This window comes from Gopherus evgoodei, chromosome 8 (assembly GCF_007399415.2).
Source record: "Gopherus evgoodei ecotype Sinaloan lineage chromosome 8, rGopEvg1_v1.p, whole genome shotgun sequence".
Taxonomy (NCBI): Eukaryota; Metazoa; Chordata; order Testudines; family Testudinidae; genus Gopherus; species Gopherus evgoodei.
In genome coordinates this window covers 70,213,488-70,232,476 of record NC_044329.1, presented here as the reverse complement: position 1 = coordinate 70,232,476, position 18,989 = coordinate 70,213,488, and the positions used below count along the sequence as shown (strand labels likewise).

The 18,989-nt window shown below is 39.7% G+C and overlaps 1 protein-coding gene across 2 annotated transcripts in view; it reads left to right on the top strand.

The window, feature by feature from the left end:
• Positions 1-15,622, top strand: part of STXBP3 (syntaxin binding protein 3) — a 55,053-nt gene extending 39,431 nt beyond the window's left edge. For both annotated transcript variants that reach the window (XM_030574151.1, XM_030574152.1), the window contains exons 10-19: positions 57-161; positions 876-933; positions 1,189-1,254; positions 3,301-3,381; positions 4,437-4,575; positions 5,449-5,555; positions 10,179-10,277; positions 11,172-11,257; positions 12,755-12,903; positions 14,765-15,622. In XM_030574151.1, the coding sequence (XP_030430011.1) occupies positions 57-161; positions 876-933; positions 1,189-1,254; positions 3,301-3,381; positions 4,437-4,575; positions 5,449-5,555; positions 10,179-10,277; positions 11,172-11,257; positions 12,755-12,903; positions 14,765-14,862 (988 nt within the window). In that variant the 3' untranslated portion in view covers positions 14,863-15,622. The remainder of the gene's footprint in view (positions 1-56; positions 162-875; positions 934-1,188; positions 1,255-3,300; positions 3,382-4,436; positions 4,576-5,448; positions 5,556-10,178; positions 10,278-11,171; positions 11,258-12,754; positions 12,904-14,764) is intronic.
• The last annotated feature ends 3,367 nt before the right edge of the window (positions 15,623-18,989 follow it).

Sequence of the window (18,989 nt, the reverse complement as noted above, 5' to 3'; positions counted from 1 at the left end):
TATGTAAAGCATACATTGGAAATATCTAATTTCACAACCTGATTTCCTGTCTGTAGATATAAAACAGATGGATCCAGTGGAAAGGAAAGGGAGGCAATTCTGGAGGAAGAGGATGAGCTATGGGTGAAAATTCGGCACAAGCATATTGCAGATGTGTTAGAGTATGTGAATATGTTCTTGATGTTTACGATACTTTATACATTTCAGGGATATTATTTAATTAGAAAATACTACAGTAATAGAATTGACAAAGGTATAAAGACATTGAATAATTATAGAAAGATTTGTAAGGGGAAAAAATTACCTGCTTTGGCTAGCTATTAAGAGAGAATAGTCAGTATTTACAGACCTCTCAGTGCTGTACACATTAAATTCTAGTGTCCAAAAACTGATAACAAAATGTATGTAAATCATATACCAATATATATTGAAATCCTTTAGAAATTAAAATTGTTTGTATATCTTTCAAAGATGATGATGATGACGACTTCACAATCTTCTAAATTTTTGAGGAAATTTAGAATTCAAGAAGCACTTAGCTTTGCCGTGAATGGAGAAAAGAGATTTCATTCCCATCCAAAATGAGTATTTTTGCAGGATGGAATACCAAAATGTTTACCTTAACTTGATGGTATTCCTGCTGAGAATATTTAGCTTTAGTCTTCTCCCTAGAAATGTATGGAAACACACATCTTACTTTTAAAAAAAAAAAACCAAAACCCTAATTTTTCACTAAAAACCAGTTATGGTTTCCAATTATCATAAATCTCTTGCATTTACTACTTTATCATACTGTTAACTTAATTTAATTTATAAATAATAAATTACTTGTTTCAGATTGTAAAGCATTCCTTTACTTTCTCTTAATCTGACAGGGAAATTCCAAAACTTTTGAAAGAAGTTTCATCAAAGAGAAAAGCAACAGAAGGAAAAGTAAGAGTTACTTATTACTGACTTATTGTTAAATATTTGTTTCTAATGTTAATTGCCTGTCCGGTGTATTTTTCAACAAGGTCAGTTTAAAGTTCTGTGTTTGGTTATTTGGTTCTTAACCTGCCTGAGAAATTGATACGAGTTTCTCAGTTGTGGAGTTGGAAAATCCCAGCCTCCAGCAGTAAGGGAAATAAATAAAATTGTATTTGTTGAATGAGAAACATCAGTTCATTTTAAACTGTCCTGTTTTCACAGTTATCACTAAGTAATCTGGCCCAGCTAATGAAAAAGATGCCCCACTTCCGTAAACAGATTACCAAGGTAAGCAGCATCCTATGCTTTGCTTGTCAACTCTTCTCACCAATTAGTGTATCTGGTTTTAAAGGCTATATTTTTGTCGTTTTAGTTCAAGAACCTTAGAGTAGAAAAAATCGGTTTTTTTTATATTGAGCTTTTGTCATGCATGGTTTTATGTTAGGTGCTTCATATTTTTGTTCTCAATGAATACATTTTTTGAGGAGTAAGTCCACTTCCAAGTGTGATGGCTTTTTTTGTCAATATGAAATGTTTAAGCATTCTGTTGGATGCATTCATACTCTTTAAGTAAACTAATGTACTTGGATTATGATTGCAGATACCTGTCTGAACAGCTAATGCTTTGCAGTATTGCTTTTACTTTCTCTTTATGTAGCAATGATGAATGGAAGAAATGTTTCAAATTAATAGGATCAACACACAGTTAGTATATTGTCAAACTTAACTTTACACAATGGTATTTTATTTTTCTTTGTAAAGATTCTAAAGTTAAGTAGTGTAAGATGCATCAATTAAACAGAAATGAAACATCTAAAGGAAACTACTGAAGCATGATCATGTTCTCACTTGACCTGTAACCATAAGTTAACAGATGTAGCTAATTGTAAACCCACTGCAGAATCTTCATGCATTATAGAAATGAAAAACAGACTTAAAAAGATGCACTGCTGTTGCACACATTTCCCCTTAAGATGTTCTGGACTCCTGAGTGAGATCAGGTTCCAGCCAGTTGCACATCATGAATTTATCACTTTTAAGATGGTTGAGGGAAAGAGGTCTCCTATAGATTAATAATAGTACCTGGAAGTCTAATAAACCATCTTTCTTTGTGAATGGCACTCTCCTGGTGCACTCTTCTTCTCTCCCCCCGCCCCCCAATGGAATAGAGTTGTGACGTCGCAGATAGACTAGCAGATGCTAAACTTGAAATTCTCAATTTGAATTATGTAATCAAACACCTAAAAGAGACTCCTTGGTTGTGGTTTTAAAGTGTCCTCTTCATTTTTTATTTATGGTAATGCTTTGTCAAAAAACAGCAACATCTCAGGGTCAAAACTTACATTTGATACATTTTATTAAATTTAATATTTAGAAAATCCTATTCTGTATCTTAGTTATTTGTGCGAAGACACATGGGCTAGAATTTGAGATAATCCAGATGAATTTAATCCTGTCATGATCTCACAGCATTGAAATAATCAAACTGTTGGGAAAGATTGGTTTTGGTAAAGGCATATTTCAAAATTCATAATCATAAAGCGGCCTTATACAAAAGCATAATGGAGTGGCATCAGCTTGTAATGGGTCACATTTGTGCTTTTCTGGAAGAATGTAAGGGATTAGTCAAGTAGGGGAGTCAGTCACCAGAAGCTAGCAAAATATAGAAACATAAGCTAATTCCCATATCCTAAGTGAAGGTCATAAATCAACAATTCCCTATTTTAAGCCACAAGGTTCTTCACTTATTATAGGCTGTTTTGAGACTTTTTTGAGAAATGAGTAAAAGGGGAGGGGGCCTCGATTCCAATAACTTCATTGTAGATTTTGTAACTACAATTTGATTATCAAAATTTAATTTAGAAGGTCTCTTCCTGCTTGCACTTTAATCAGACTGATGGCTGTTACGGAGATATGTGAACACTAGGCTTCCTAAATTTCAATGTCCTTGGGACTGATCTCCACCTTGTCACAACACAGCAATTTCTGCTTGGTGTTTTAGTGCCAAAACGGGTCATCTAAACTGTATTTGGCTATAGCTACCAATCATACTGATTACTACTTTCCTTAACCTGCAGCTGTCATAGTTATAGTCTTAACAAAACAAACAAAAACACACACATGGAAAAGTTTCTGCCTTTGAAAACCTGGAATTTGATCCTTACTGAAAAAGCCATCACTTGTTCTAAGTAAAACACATAAGCATGAGATGGTTACAAAATTAAGCTCAGATAGTCAAAAGATGACTGTGTAACTAGTAAAAATGAACTAAATTGTACTCCTGCTATGACTGAACTATGTGAAAAGTAAGTTACGATGTTTGTTCTCTTACAGCAAGTAGTCCATCTTAACATAGCAGAAGATTGCATGAGTAAGTTTAAATCCAGTATAGAAAAGCTGTGCAAAACTGAACAGGTATGTGAAAGTTGTTAGTGGTAAATAAAATCTAATGTTTGCAGTCTATGCAGAAATAGTCATTTTCATAGCACTAATTTTGTAGCTTGTATTTGCCTTTTTCATGGTTGGTTTTTTTAATTGTCTACTCTGAGTAATCTTACTGTAAGACTTCATCCCCAAGGTTCCTATCCTGTCAATATTTAAGTCTCTGTTAAAAGACCTATCTTTGCCTATGGGTAATCTAGTTGATCTTTTTATTTAAAAAAAAAAAATCCCAACTTGTTTCTCCCTTTCCCTAATTTGTTGTCCAGTTATGTCTCACCTTGGATTGTGAGCTCCTCAGAGCCAGTACTCTCCCTTTCTGAATGTATAGAAAGGAGTTTGTATACTCTGGGCACTACCATAAACAAACAAGCTAATACTGTTAACCTGAAGTATGAAGTACAAAATCATATTTAAAATGTTGTTGTTTAAGCTTATTCTTTAATATTATGAACATAAAGACTCTTACAGTAGTAAAAAAAAATAATAATGGTGTAAGAAGCAACTTTTATTATAGTGGTCTTTGGTCTGGAACATGGTAATACAACATTAAACAAAATCTGACCAAACTTTTACAGTAGTTACAATGTAAAAGTTTTGAAAATGTTCATATTCAGGCTGTTAGTTTCATCTGTACAGACAGGGCCCTTACTGACAACTGTTTAATTACAGCAGAAAATCTTTGGCAGAGCTGTTTTTTCTAACAGGATTTGACTGACCAGCATGGACTGTCAAAATTGTTTGTTTTGCTACAGGGTTTAAAAAAATACAAGCTCTGGTACCACAGTTGAAATACACAACTATAACAGTTTAGCATAGCTGTTTCAATTGTGTAGACACAGGACGTTTGGTTTAAGTTCAGTGTGAATACAGTCATTAGTGAAACTCTTCCATCACTACCACCATGGTGGTAGTGATGTTTGTAAAGTTATTGGTAACTTGCATTTTGCTGGAACTAAATACAGAAACACAAATTTGATGCTATTTGTTTTAATGATTGGTCACTAAGACCACTTGGTTTGCTTTTTTAGGATTTAGCTCTTGGAACTGATGCAGAGGGCCAAAAAGTGAAAGACTCAATGAGAGTCCTTCTTCCAGTTCTCCTCAACAAAAACCATGACTCTTATGATAAAATAAGAGCTATCCTCCTTTATATCTTCAGCACAAATGGTATGATAAGTTGCTTTCTTTTTTCAATATGTTATAGATTTCAATACTAGGTTTTAGTGCAGAGACCAGTACTGGATATGGACCAGTCGTACTAGGCCATGGCAGAGTTAAAAGGAAATGCAGCCATAACATGTAGCCTCTTTCCCCCAGATGCCTCTTGAAGGGGTTGCTCATACAGGGCTAGAAGTGATACAGCACAACAAGCAAGCACATTTATGTTTTACAATAGATTATCTGAGCAGCATCTCAGTACTTAGGATGTGGGATATTTTCTTAAATTGTCCCTTTCTTACCCAGGTCAGTGTTAGGATTTGGGGTGGGATTTGCTGTTAGCTGCATCCTGGGAGTTGGAGTGTTTGGAAGAGTGATGACAAAGACTGGAGAGGAAGAATGTATTCCTGAGCTCTCAATCATAAGCACTGAGTAGCACAAATTTAGATAACTGATAATCTGATTAAGCTTCAAATGAGGTTTGACTTGCCTTTCCTTCCACCTCCGTTTCCCCAAAAGTGAATTATTTTTCCAAGTGGGACCTTGGACCATCAAGATCTGCTGTACTGGACCCAGAAATGTACTGATTGCTGTTGGAGTAAAGGAAATAGAGGCTCCTGTAGAGATTTGAATGTATTCTCAAAGATTAACATGAAGTAACATTTGAATTTTCAAGTATTTATTTCAGTATCTGAGGCAGCTTATGGTAAATTTAAAAGGATGGATTTATTATGAAATATTAAAGAAATAAATATATCCTAGTTTTTAAATGATCAAAACTCCTATCATGTCTGGGACCAAGAGCTAATTTTTATCCTAAAGTATCAGATGGACTTGTTAGTTCAAAATCTACCTTACTCATTTTTTTCTTTGTGGCAAAAGGAACTACACAAGAGAACTTGGACAAACTGATCCAGAATGTACAAATAGAAAGTGATAGTGACATGATAAAAAATTGGAAATACCTTGGTGTACCTGTTGTGGTCTCGGTAAGTGTTAAATGCTGAAGACTGGAATGTTGTTGCTGTGGTAACGCTATCTGGGGGCCACTTAGCTGTTCCAGCTGCTCAGTGCTTCTGTTCTTGGAGCTCTGATTATTGGCCTCAGTGTTACTCATAAAGAAAGGCCACAGGCATGGTTCGGTGACAGAGGCACTTGACCAGATTTAATATGTTCAAGCACAGTACTAGCATCTCATAGAAGCTATGGGTACACTAACACGAGTGCCCAGTGGCAAAGAATGGCTCAGTCTGCAGCAGGAATTTCTTCTTCGAGTGCTTGCTCATATCGATTTGAATTAGGTGTGCGTGCACGATCGTCGGAAGATTTTTACCTTAGCAACACTTGGTGGGTCGGCTGAGGCGCCCCCTGGAGTGGTGCCCTTATGGTGCTGGATATATGCCCCTGCTGACCCAGCGCCCCCTCAGTTCCTTCTTACCGCCTGTGACGGTCATTTGAAACTGATCTCCACTTCCCTAGCACTTTACTCGTTATACTGTAGATAGTTGTTTAGTGTAGTTGTTAATAGTTTTAACAGTTATAATGTAATTAATAGTAAATTTCATACTGTGACAAAGCTCCAAGTCTGTATTAGTGGGTCCTGCGCTTCCTGGCGGATTCAGTGGCCTCAGAAGCTCGCTAAGGCCCTCAATATGACCTCCCTTTCCAGTATGATGGCAAAGGTTACAGCTTATAGAGCTATTTTCATCACAGGCCAGTATGGGAGGTGGGAAGGTGGAATACTCAGTCTCTGTTGCTCCTTAGAGCTCCATAGGCACTATTTGGTCTCCTGTCTAGACCAAAGTCTGTTTTCCCTTCTCAGAGACCTCTGTAGATTATGCGGGGAGGAAGGGGGGAACCTGGGCCCACTCTCTACTCCTGGTTCCAGCCCAGGGACCCTAATGATAGCAGCTGTTAGCAGCTTCCCTGCTCCACTGATGCTGCTTTGATTCCCTGGGCCACTTCCCAGTGCTCCCCTTTTCCAAGTTTCACCCTTGCCTCAGAGCTCAGTAATGCTTCCTCTCCTCCAGCTCCTTTCACCTGGGCTCAGAGAGAGAGAGAGCTGGCAAGGAGAGTGTTTTGGTTTTTTTTTTTTAAAGCCGTGTAAGTGGGACCTTAATTGGTTCCAGCTGTCTCCATTAGCCTCACAGCCTTAACTGACCCTTTGTCAGTTAATTGAGGTCAGGTGCCGGCATTAGCCTAATGACCTTAACTGGTTAAGTTGGCCTCAGGTGTCTGGATTGGCCTGGAGTAGCCATTGTTTGGCTATCCAGGGAACAGGGACCTGCTCATTCTGAGGCTGATCTATCTGCCTTCCACTACCCTCTTATATCCTTCTGGCCTGAGTCTGTCACAGTACATAGTGTAGATAGTACTTGGAGGAAACAGGGTTTATCCCCTTCCCTCCTCCCCAGTACCAGGGCCCATACCCAGGTCTCCGGGTTTCAAGCCTTGCTCAGCCTGTCTCAAAACAATGCCTATGGGAGACCCCCACGACTCCTCCTGCTTGAAGTGGTTGGTGGAATCCTATCAGATAATTGTCGCATTTGCAAGGCTTTCAAGCCTTTGACAAAAAAGGAGCGGGACTTTCATTTAAAACAGCTTCTAATGGAAGCAGCACTTAGCCCGGTGCCCTCAGCACCGCACGCGCAGACCAGGTGCTGTCGGTCTGAAGCACGCCTCCGGCACTAGAACGACCCAGCACCGGTACAGATGCGACATCGCTCGCTGTCTCTGCGGCCCAAGAAGCAGCACACACCACCTGCTGCTTCTGTGCATTTGCAGGCGCTGCCTGTGCTCCCATTGGAGCAACAGTCTGGGCCGGACTGCCCCGTGAAGGCTCCAAGTCCGGCACCGTCGATTCCAGTGCCGCAAGGGCCATTGAGTCCGGTGCACACCATGGCTGAGCTCGGCCTGCCGTCCACTCCAGAGGCCTTCTTCACCAGTCACGACCTGATTGCGCTGACTGAGCCTGGACCGTCTCACCCTCCAGCACCGCCAGTGCAGACTGTTTCATCCATAGGGAAACCCGCCTTCACGCGACCTTACTCTGCGAGGAAGACAGCTCAGCACTGATCTCAGTCCCGGTCGCAGTCTTGATCCTGATGGTCCCAGACTCGGCGCCGCTCGCAGTCCTGGCACTAGTCGTACTCGCGGCGCCACTCCGCCTCACGTAGATCTCCCTCCTGGTATGATTGGTACTGATCAAGCTCCCGGCACCGATCATCTCGCAGCCGATCCTGGCACCGCCCGGGCCATAGGTCCTCATCGAGATCTAAATTGGCCTCCCGATAGCGTTATAACCGGTCCCGATCCCAGTACCACCCAAGATCCTAGCACCGGTCTCAGCTCCCAGGCGCAGAGTGATAGAGCAGGACAGTGCAACGCAGCATGTGCGTTCGGCCCCGCCTTGGCCTTCACAACCGAATTCAACATCGTCCCAAGCGGGGAGTGGCTGCCAGGGCCAGGGCCAGGACGCGGATGGTGCTAGCCAGGGGCAAGATGGAGGACAGGATCCTGACCAGGGACCTCCACAATGGTCCTTCTGGACTCCTTGGGCTTACTACCAAGCCCACAGTGTCCCCTCAGGCACTTCTCGATCTGCCCATTCGGAGCCTCGAATGCCTGAGGCCACTGTGAGCCGCCCTCCCCCGGTAGCCTCGGAAGTGACTGCCCTGCCATCAGATCAGGCCCAGGCCACTAGCGTGGTGGACCTAGGGCAACCAGACCTTCTCCAGGACCTGCTAGTCCCGGGGGTGTCCTCCTCATCCTTGCCTGATGAGGCCATGGCAGGCACATCGTCCTCTGGCCCACCACCTATAGATCTTCGTGCACACCAGGAATTGCTTCGTAGGGTGGCACAGAACATGAACCTCCAGGTGGAGGAGGTGGTGGTAGTTGAGGATCCAGTGGTAGACATTTTATTGGCTGATGCCCCCACACGTGTAGCCCTGCCTTTCATTCGGATCATCCGGGCTAAGTTCCTGGAAGTGGTCAGCATGTCCGGAAGAGGCTCCTGGGGGGGGTGGGGTCAAGTAGAGCAGGTGGCTGTGCTGCATACTGCCCTTGCCTATGGGTATCACCCCTGAAGCTCCATTGGCCATGATTCCCCATTCTTGGTCAGTGGGAGCTGCAGAGGGATGGTGCCTCCAGGCGAGGGCAGTACACAGAGCCCTCTGCCCCGCTTCTCCTCCCTCCCCCCCCGAGGGCCGCAGGGACATGGTGTGGGTGGCTTCCAGGAGCGATGTGGGGCCAGGGCAGACAGGGAGCCTGCCTTAGCCCCACTATGCCATGGGGCTGGCAATCCTGCGGGCCGGATTGAAAGCCCTGATGAGCTGGATCTGGCCCGCACGCCATAATTTGCCCACCTCTGGGTTAAGGCAAGGTTACCCGACATTTATAGACCTGAGACAAACAACTTATGTACCACCTTACATGTTTCATGACATCTGCCTGTTACCTCCCCTTGTACCTTGCTCTAGATGTCTCAGGCCAAACATCCCTATTCATCACTTCTGTCAAACCCTCTTAGGCCAGGTACATCGTGACCTAACACCAGATAATGTTGAACAGACACCCACCTCCACCCCACCCCACTCCTTGCTGCTTTGGAGTGCCTGTGTTTTAGCAACACTAGCAGTACCTTTGCCAAGGTCGTGTATCAGAGAGTGTAGTTGTAAGCATCTACTTTAATACATGGCCTGACTTTGGCTCATAGTCTGTGCTTTAGGCCTCAGGTCTTGCACCAGGTCGAGTGCTCCAAGCTCTCTCTCACTCCTACGGTAAGAAATACTTCATTTTTTCCATTTAGCTCTGAGGCTTTTTCTGCAACTCTTAATATGGCATTCCACATTTTTCTTGGGAGAATCCAGAAGTTACAGAAGCTAGTTATTTTGCTAGGAATTCTTGAGAAATTCCCACTGCTAAAATTTGCGACATATCTAACTTTTAATACAGTATGCTGGTTTTTACACTTGATGATTTTCCAAGTAATTTTATTTTGATGACAAGTTATAAAATAAACAGCGTGCAAAGTTATGCAGGCTTTGAGTATAGTGTAACGTAATGTCTGAACTCTAGAGTTTTCATACACTTAATTTAAGAATCTGATCATTTAAGTGAGATAGGCAGTCCTCATAGTAACAAAAAAAATCAATTTTTTATTTTATAACTTAATCAGACTTCCTGGAAAACACTCTTTATTCCTGTTTCACTGTTCTAGCAAAGTGTATAGGTGCCTTATAATAAAATCTAGTACGGGGGAGGAGGGCGGACACGTGCGAGGTAAAAAGTTTGGGAACCACTGCTGTAAACCTTAAGCTCCAGCAACGGGGCAAGAATTATATGTGGGGAGCCATTAGCTTAGCAATTGTACAATATACACTTCAGCATTCAAATAATCACTTTTTTGGGTAAACATCAATATATCTAGCTCTTTACTTCAGAAACAAAGGTTTCCAGTACTTAATTTTGAATTGCAGCGGAAATGTACTCTACATAGTTTGACGCACATGGTGCAATATTTCTTTGGCACTTTGTTTTGCTGGGAATGATTTAAAAGAAATAGTATAATAAAATTATAGCCTCTCAATTTTTTAAAAATGTTTGTTTAGTCTGCTTCTCAGCAACGCAGACAATCAAGGAAGGACCGCTCTTCAGAAGAAACATTTCAGCTTTCCAGATGGACACCTGTTATCAAAGATGTTATGGAGGTAAATTCTAAGAACATAGTTGTTTCCTAGATGCAATATAGAAATATTCATAAGTACTTTATAAGCTAACAGTTTATCCAAGATCTTTTGAAATAGCATTATAAAAGTTTTTTGAGTTAATTACATTTTATATTCCATAAAATTTTCCTAAGAGGAAAGTTCTTTAGACATGTGCACGTAACCACTAAATTTCCAGGTAGTATATTAAAATAGAAAATTAAATTTATAAGGTAAACTTTAATTTTAAGTATAACTGGAAAATAGTTTAAAGCTAGCTGAAGCAAAATAAGGTAGAGGGGGACATTTGAATTTCCTCTCCAGTGGCTGATAGTTTGATATTGGGCTCTTTAAATTAAACTCCTTTTTTTGTGTGTGTAGTGGATCTTTAGACTATAGTTTAAATGTTAAATTCACGTAATGGATGCCATTAAGTCACCTGGGAAATCCATGCAAAGTCAGTAGTGTAGTTTGTCTTTAGAAACTTGGACTTCCCAACTTGGACATACCCACATAATTTCTTTGTGGAGAAATTAAGTAGGTTAATGCAGTTACACATAAAAAAATCAAAGATGAAATCTGAACAATTAAATCAACGTTGTGTTAAAAATTAGTTAGAAATTACTTCCTTCTGTTTTTCTTCCTCACACATGGAGTCTAAGTCACAAATGACATTCAGCATTACAGTAATTAAATATAGATGTGGTGTGGTGCTTAGTCTTTTTCACAGTAGGAGCACCGGTTCTTGTGAAATCTGTTTTAACTTGTTACTGCTTCTGGATTGAAGTTCTAAACCAGCCAGTCTTGTCAGGAGTTGTAATTTATGGGGTTTTGTAATGTATAGTGTTTCAAGTTAACATAACTTGGTTAAAATGAATATATTTTTTCCCCCTCCAGGATGCTATAGAAAACAAACTAGATTCAAAAGAATGGCCTTACTGTTCCCAGTGTCCTGCAGCCTGGAATGGTTCAGGGGCAGTAAGGTAAATTGTTACAATTTACATTCAGGATAATAATTTACTATTCTCACTGTATTTTCTTACATGCATTGTATAACTTTCATTTTGAGAAATGATGCACAGTAGGGGCTGAAGTAACTATTTAGTATAAAAAGAAATCTACTAAAAAGTATTTCAGTTAATCTGAAATGATCCCTGGAGCTTTGCTGTATGACCCTCAAGCTAGTTACTTATATAGCTCATAATTGTAGTTTGAGTGCCTCCCACATATTTAAAATAAAAATAACATCTTTCTTACCAGAATTAAGTCACCTTTAGAAGAGTTAGCTTGAGTAGTTTATAAGTGGTGGTTTGTGTATGACTGTCTTGTGTGTCTCTATATTAGGCTGAAGAAATGTTTTGCATTTAGTTCTGAAAGTGACAGTTCCCATTTTTTTTTCTCAAAAGAGTGAAGTCTGTAGGTTAGGTCTGAGTTTTGTGAAAGTTCTGTCCCCTGTACTCACAAGCCTCCCCTTACTGAACAATTTAATTATCCTAGTGGAATTTAACTCTTGTGGAAATCAGTGGCCCTAAAGAGAGAGGTGATCACTGGTAGCTAAGTCCAGTCCTGTGGAAGTCTTCGAATATCAGAGTGGACAGCTAGCATGGAGAGTATAGTGGAGTGTGGTGTGTTTATATATTCAGTGAATCTTTGCATAGTACCAGTTAAAGCTTTTTTTCAATGTGTGGATTCAGATATGAGTTGCAATAATTAATGTTGGATGTCACAAATATTGATCATTGTAGGCAGGTCTCTGATAGGTAGAGTCACAATTTTCTGGCTAGTGACAGATTTGAAGTTGGGTGTCTTTTGGGGCATTAGTAGTTTGCTGACCTACTGAGCTCAATGCAGTGCAAACACAGACTGTGTGACCTAAAAGTCCTCCAGTAGCTGTATCACAATGTCCAACAGTCTTTTTCAGTATTGGCCAATATTCATCATGGTGTTATTTACAGTTAGGTATTGAGAAGGACAGTGATGTTTGTCTGACATAAAGGAGATGAACCCTTTTTTGGGAAAGGTTTAACTGGATCATTCTCATTCAGAATTTTCCAGCTTTTCTCATACAAATGTAGATGTATAGCCCAGGTGTATCTCAAATTTCCTCACTTGTATTTACTTTTCCCTTTTGTGATAACTGTAGGTTTTAGATTTGTATCTATGGTGTAATACACTTTTTTGTCAATTTTTTACATAATCGTGACTTCCCCTTGTCATAGGGCCAAAAACAGGGTTAGTGGGTAAATAGATTGTTGTAATAATAAAGATCCTGGACTTATGGCATAAGACCATGATTTTTAGTCTCCAGCAAAGTTATGAATTTAAGCTCACAGTCTCATCTTTTGAAGGCTACAGCAACACTGCAAACATGGAAACTTTCTGTCATTTTTACTAGTACATTACACTATGTGGGTGATGAAACTAGATGCAATATATCACTGTGTTCTTGTGCTAAGGTTTTTTTATGAACTATTTTACAGTGCTCGCCAGAAGTCCAAGACTAGTTACCTGGATGATCGAAAGAGTGGATCAAAGCTGATAGTTTTTGTAATTGGAGGCATCACATACTCTGAGATGCGCAGTGCTTATGAAGTTTCTCAAGCCTACAAATCTTGTGAAGTTATTATTGGTAAGCCTGTCTAGGGAAGAGGAAGTAGTAGATGAGATGAGGTGCTTCATTTGAGCCTAATGATGTTTAGTTTTTATGTGCATTTTTGAAAAACCAGCATATTTTTCTGTGTCCCCTAGGTCAGTCTAGAAAAAGCATCATATGGCCATTATGCTCTTCTGAAACTACATCCAGTATCCCTAGATCTGAATGGCTATTGACTTAATTTCTTGTTCTAAAAAGACACGTTCCCACTATTACCCTGAAAATCCCTACAGAAGAATTGATAACCAATATGAGACAATTCAGACCTCAGTGTTGCCGCTGAAATGTAGTACCCTAATTTCTAAATTACTGAATCAGATGTATGACTCACAGGAGTCATGCAGCTGATCGCTAAGGTATGCATTACAGTGAATCTGCTGACAACTGTTTTGTTTCATCTTTGCATTCACTTGCACCTAGCCCATTACTGAACTTGTTGCAGTTACTGTTACCATCTGAAATTGGAAAACACACACCAAAGCAGTGCAAAAATATTACTGACATAAAAAACTTTTCTGCAGTAATAACTGAAATGGCTACAGTTTGGCCCAGAACTTTTGGCAGCATTCTTCTAGCTCTAGCCAGGGGTCAATCATTTACTTCTGATGAAGCCCACCTCACCCTAAGAATTGTAGTGGGTCCTGGTTGTTTCACGACATGTGCCAAGAATTGATCTTAACAGTGTAGATGCTGCAGGAATTATTGGAGATAGCCATTCTACCAGCTGCTGTTGCTCTGTCTAGATAGCAGTTAAAAATCTTACAGTATGTGTCAGAGGAGTACAATGTCAGTTTAAAAAAAAAAAAATTCTGATGTCCAGAGAGGGCATAATGGTGGCTGCTATTGTCCCAGACACCACAAGAAGGAAGACAGGACACCAGGAATATGGTTTAACTAGGCTGCAACTTTAAGTAACACATAAGAAAACCATCCAGCAGCAACTGCAGAGGACAGATGACCTGCACTGGATGAATCTCTTCTCCTTGGTGAAGGGTTGCCATCAGTGTGCCTCCGCTGCGCCGCCCCCCCTCCCTTCCCCCACATGCACACATTCTCTGTTAATCTGATCCTAGTACAGCTTCTGGGACTCCATCACCTAACATGAGGGTTAAGGAAGTGGGGAAAAGGCTTTCTTACTGTACCAGACAGTAGAAGACCCGCCCCATTTGTTACCTTCTTTAGAAGATATCTCCTAATTTTGCTTCCAACTCAGGCTATCAGAACCCTGTTGAACAATAACCTGTTGAGTCACTGGGCTACTGGAAGGAAGGCAAAAAACCCACTTCTCATTGCCCAGGCCACTCCTTCCTAGCCTTTAAAAGATGACTACCATGGTGCGTACCGCACAGCCCCAAACCATGGTGGTCCTCTAATCCCAAAAGTGGGGGAGGGAGAAGAGGATCTTTTCTTCCTGGTGCTCAGATTATGGCAGCTGTGGACAGGGGGAAGGGTTTATGGGTATGCGAAAGCAAATAAGCTGTACAAAAGAACACAGCGTAACCCTTAGCCTATTGGACATTGATTCTCCACCTCTCAAACCCATGTGGGGGCAGGGGGAGAGGGAGTGGAATCCTTGAAGGGCCCCCAAGGTTTTGTTCTCCTGCTAACACAGTCAAAGCCACCCCCTACTTTGGGGGTGGGAGGAGCATTTGCTTCCATAATCACTGCATGTCCAGCATCAAAAATCATTAAAGCATTTTAAACTACTGTATCTAACGTATGAAAGGTACAATAAAAATACTTAACATGCAAATTTGATTTGGTAGCGAGTCATCCTGATGTCAGCAAATCCTACATAGTTAGCTGCATCCATCTAAAGTGTATTCTGTGTTACCAGGTTCTACTCATATTTTGACACCCAGAAGACTGCTGGATGATGTAAAGATGCTTAATAAACCCAAGGATACAGTTTGCATTGTGGAAGAGAAACTGTAATGTTCAAGCAGTACTATTTCAGTAGTGATTAACTAAAAATGTATTAAGAGATCACGTCATATAAATAGTATGTAAATATTTTTATGGAATTAACTTTTCCAGTGATGTATTTGGGAAAGTACACACCCTCAACTAATGGAGTATCTTTTTTATAATTTAAATTTGCTGATTTTCTTTTTGGAGTTAAAGGCAGGAAGAAGAGGGAAGAAGTGTCTAACACCTTGTTTTTATGTTGTATGGGGTACGGACAGCATTTAGCAGTAAAAGTGCTTTCTGAAACTGACATCTTTACCACCTGCAACAAATCATGCTAGAATTTAGAAATCATCATGTTTTGTATATATACTAATGGCTCTTTCAGTAATTATGAAAGCTTTCTATGCTGGAAACTGGAGAGGTTTTCTGAAACTGACATGAAAGTACCTAGACTTGGAGAAGTTTCAGAGGCAAAAGCTGTAAATATAAGCATATGGTAAGATTATTTCACATAAGTGCAATGTCTATTGCAATATGTAAAATTCAATTAAAACAATTTATATTAAAAAAGGAAACCTACTGTCTTGTGAAAAATCCTAGGGCAAAATATGACTCTGTGTTGGTGCTTTCTGATGGTAGATTATGAGGGGAGGGAAATTAATCATGGAAGTTGCATTGCCCTGCTAGACCCAGGGTTGTGCGTTCAGTCCTGAGGGGGCCATTTAGGGAACTGGGGTCAAAATCTGTCTGGGGATTGGTCCTGCTTTGAGCAGAAGGTTGGACTGGATGACCTCCTGAGGTGCCTTCCAACTCTGATATTCTAATATTTTAAGTACTAACAAAAATGGTTTTATTTTCAGTAAAACTCTGGAGAACATGCTTGTCCATCTTGTATGAAATGTTTCAGTGCAGTAACTACTCTTTAGGACTTTTCCCATGTTGTTCTTCACAAAAACAAATGAGCAGCTTTTGATTTATTAAAAAATTTCCCCACTATTGTGTAAATTGAGTTGCTTGTGAACTAATCTAATGAAGATTTCCTGGTGCCACTTCAGAGATTTCTGAGCAAAGTTTGGGGAAAAAAATCTCACTTGTTCTACCTTTTTATTGCCACTGCATTGCAAAGACCCCCTCTTGTTTATTCATGTCATGTTAGCAGTGACATACTTCAGTGTGTGGTTCTTTTTGTTGTTTTTTTTAAATAAAAATATGTGGTTCTTAGGCTGGAGAAAAATCAATGACTAAATATAGGTTGTCAATTTCAAAATTAAATTTTAAACAGATTTATTTTTAAAAAGGAAAAGTATTTAAGATCTGATTTAAATTGGATTTTTAAAGTGTGAACTTATTGTAATTATTAACCATTTAAATAAAAATATACAGAATCACTGAGCCCTCAGATTTTGATGCATGAAAGGATACTGCTTTTTATATAGAGAGAATTGGGGCGGGGGGGGGGGAATGCATTCTATTTTAAAGGTCAACCCAACCATTATTACACATGTCATCACTGAACTGAATTAAATATTTTCAGTTTTTATAGTGGAGGAAATACCGATAGTTACATATTTCCAAACGTCAGTACTTTCAATTTCTGTTGTGCAGAAAAGCTTTTATTTTTGGTTTCAGTTTAGCTAGCAGCTGCAGAAGGAATATTTTGTCTTTATTTGGTTTAATTCATTCCAAGTTGAAAAAGTAGAAATGCTTGTTTTTCCTTTTCCAGTCTATGAATGAAAACGAAGTTGGAGAGGATAAGATCCAACTTCTCAAGATTTAAGGACATGGGGTCAGATTTTCAAAGTAATTCCCATTGGTTTAAATAGGACTTAGGCACCTTGTGGGATTTTTAAAAGTGCCCAAGCATGTCCAATGCCTATCTGCATCCATTCAGAACGTAAATAACTTTGAAAACCTGCCTCACAATAACCAGAAATAGTCTGTCAGTTCACTAGCTACAGTTAATGCTGCCTTTGCATTTAAAGCTGTGGGTTTTTTTTGTTCTTTTTAAAACAAAACATGTTTGGATACGCTTTTTCTTCTCTCATGTATCCAGCAGAAAGGTAGTTTTTATTTAACTAATACCAATTTTTAATTGAGGAGTTTCCCTCGAATTATAGCTTGACATGAAATCTAGAGTAAAATAAACCTAGTAAATCATTCACCATTTTCTAACAATGTGAAAGTTAAGAATCTGAATAAATGTTTATGAATATAGTGCAGTCTCCAAATATAATCTAAAATGTATAATCTGTATAATGTTGATTTGCAACTAATTTCAGTGGTAGTAAACCTTTCTTCAGAAAAACTAATAGAAGTACAAATGCAAAACATGATTTAAGATCAATTTGAATAAAAATTTCCTACTCCCTGGCTTAAATAATGATAAAATTTGGTGTTTTAAAATGAGTGTTGGAACAACCTGTATAGTGGGGGTGCTGAGAGCCATTGAACCAAACTGTAAACCCCCATATATGATGGAAATCACTTAAAGCCGGGGGTGTGGCAGCACTGCTAGTTCTGGCGCCTGTGTTTTAAAATGCTAATATGAATCTGTCCTCTAGTTTGTTTAAATCTTCTGTCCCCCATCCCTACAGCTGCACAGAACAAAAGCAAGTGGTTTTAATAACCTAAATCTAGCATTTTGCTCTTACAAAAAGCTAATCCAAACCGTGGCTAATAAGGATTGCCAATTAACTGGCTGTACAGAGATGCTTGACAAAAAAAATCTGATTATTACTATGCTATAGTCCAAAAATAATTTACTGTAGTTTCTCATGTTTTAGAGTTGTTGCATTACATGTAAACTAAACATTTACCCTTTTTAAAAAAATTGCTCAGCTTTAGCACTTTTTCTCTAGTGTCAGTGATTAGTTTTAACTAATAGAAAAAATAGTGATGCTGCAGTTACACTAAAAAAACAAACCTCACTTGCATATAAATCACAAAACGCTAGTGGCTCACTCAAAGCCAAAGTAGGGTGTATAAAATTTTGCATGAATTGTGACCAGCTCAGTATCTTATGGGACATAGAATCATAGGACTGGAAGGGACCCTGAGAGGTTACGTAGTCCAGTCCCTTGCACTCCGGGCAGGACTAAGTATTATCGTGACCATTCCTGACAGGTGTTTGTCTAACCTGCTCTTAAAAATGTCCAATGATGGAGATTCCACAACCTCTCTAAGCAATTTATTCCAGAGCTTAACCACTCTGACAAGAAGTTTTTCCTAATGTCCAACCTAAACCTCTTTTGCTGCAATTTAAGCCCATTGCTCCTTGTCCTAGCCCCATAGGTTAAGGAGAACAATTCTTCTCCCTTCTCCTTGTAACAACCTTTTATGTGCTTGAAAACTGTTTTCATGTCTCCTCTGTCTTCTCTTTTGCAGACTAAACAAACACACATTTTTCAATCTTCCCTCATAGGTCATGTTTTCTAGATCTTTAATCATTTTCGTTGCTCTTCTCTGCACTTGATCCAATTTGTCCACATCTTTCCTGAAATGTCACCCAGAACTGGACACACTACTCCAGTTGAGACCTGAGTAGAGCAGAATTATTACTTTTTGTATCTTGCTTACAATACTCCTCCTAATACATCCCAGAATGATGTTTGGGTTGTGGTTTTTTTTGGTTTGTTTTTTTTTGCGATGTTACACTGTTGATTCATATGAGGCTTGTGGTCCACTATGACCCCCCAAATTCCTTTTCATAGTACTCCTTCCAGGTTAGTCATTTCCCATTTTGTATATGTGCAATTGCTTGTTCCTAAGTGGACTACTTTGCATTTGTCCTTATTGAATTTTAATCCTATCTTCCAAAGTGCTTATAACCCCTCCCAGCTTAGTATCGTCTGCAAACTGTAAAAGTGTATTCTCTGTACCGTTATCTAAATCATTGATGAAGATATTGAACAGAATCAGACCCAAAACAGATCCCTACAGGATCCCACTCATCATGCCTTCCAGCATGACTGAACTACTGTCTGGGAATGGTCAAGGTATACTATGTCTACCATTTTCCCCCTCGCCACAAAGGCTTGTGGCGAGGGGGAAAATGCTGACTGTTACTTATCACCTTATTCTCTAAGTGTTTGCAAATTGATTGCTTAACTATTTGCTCTATATTATCTTTCCAGGTACAGAAGTTAAGCTAA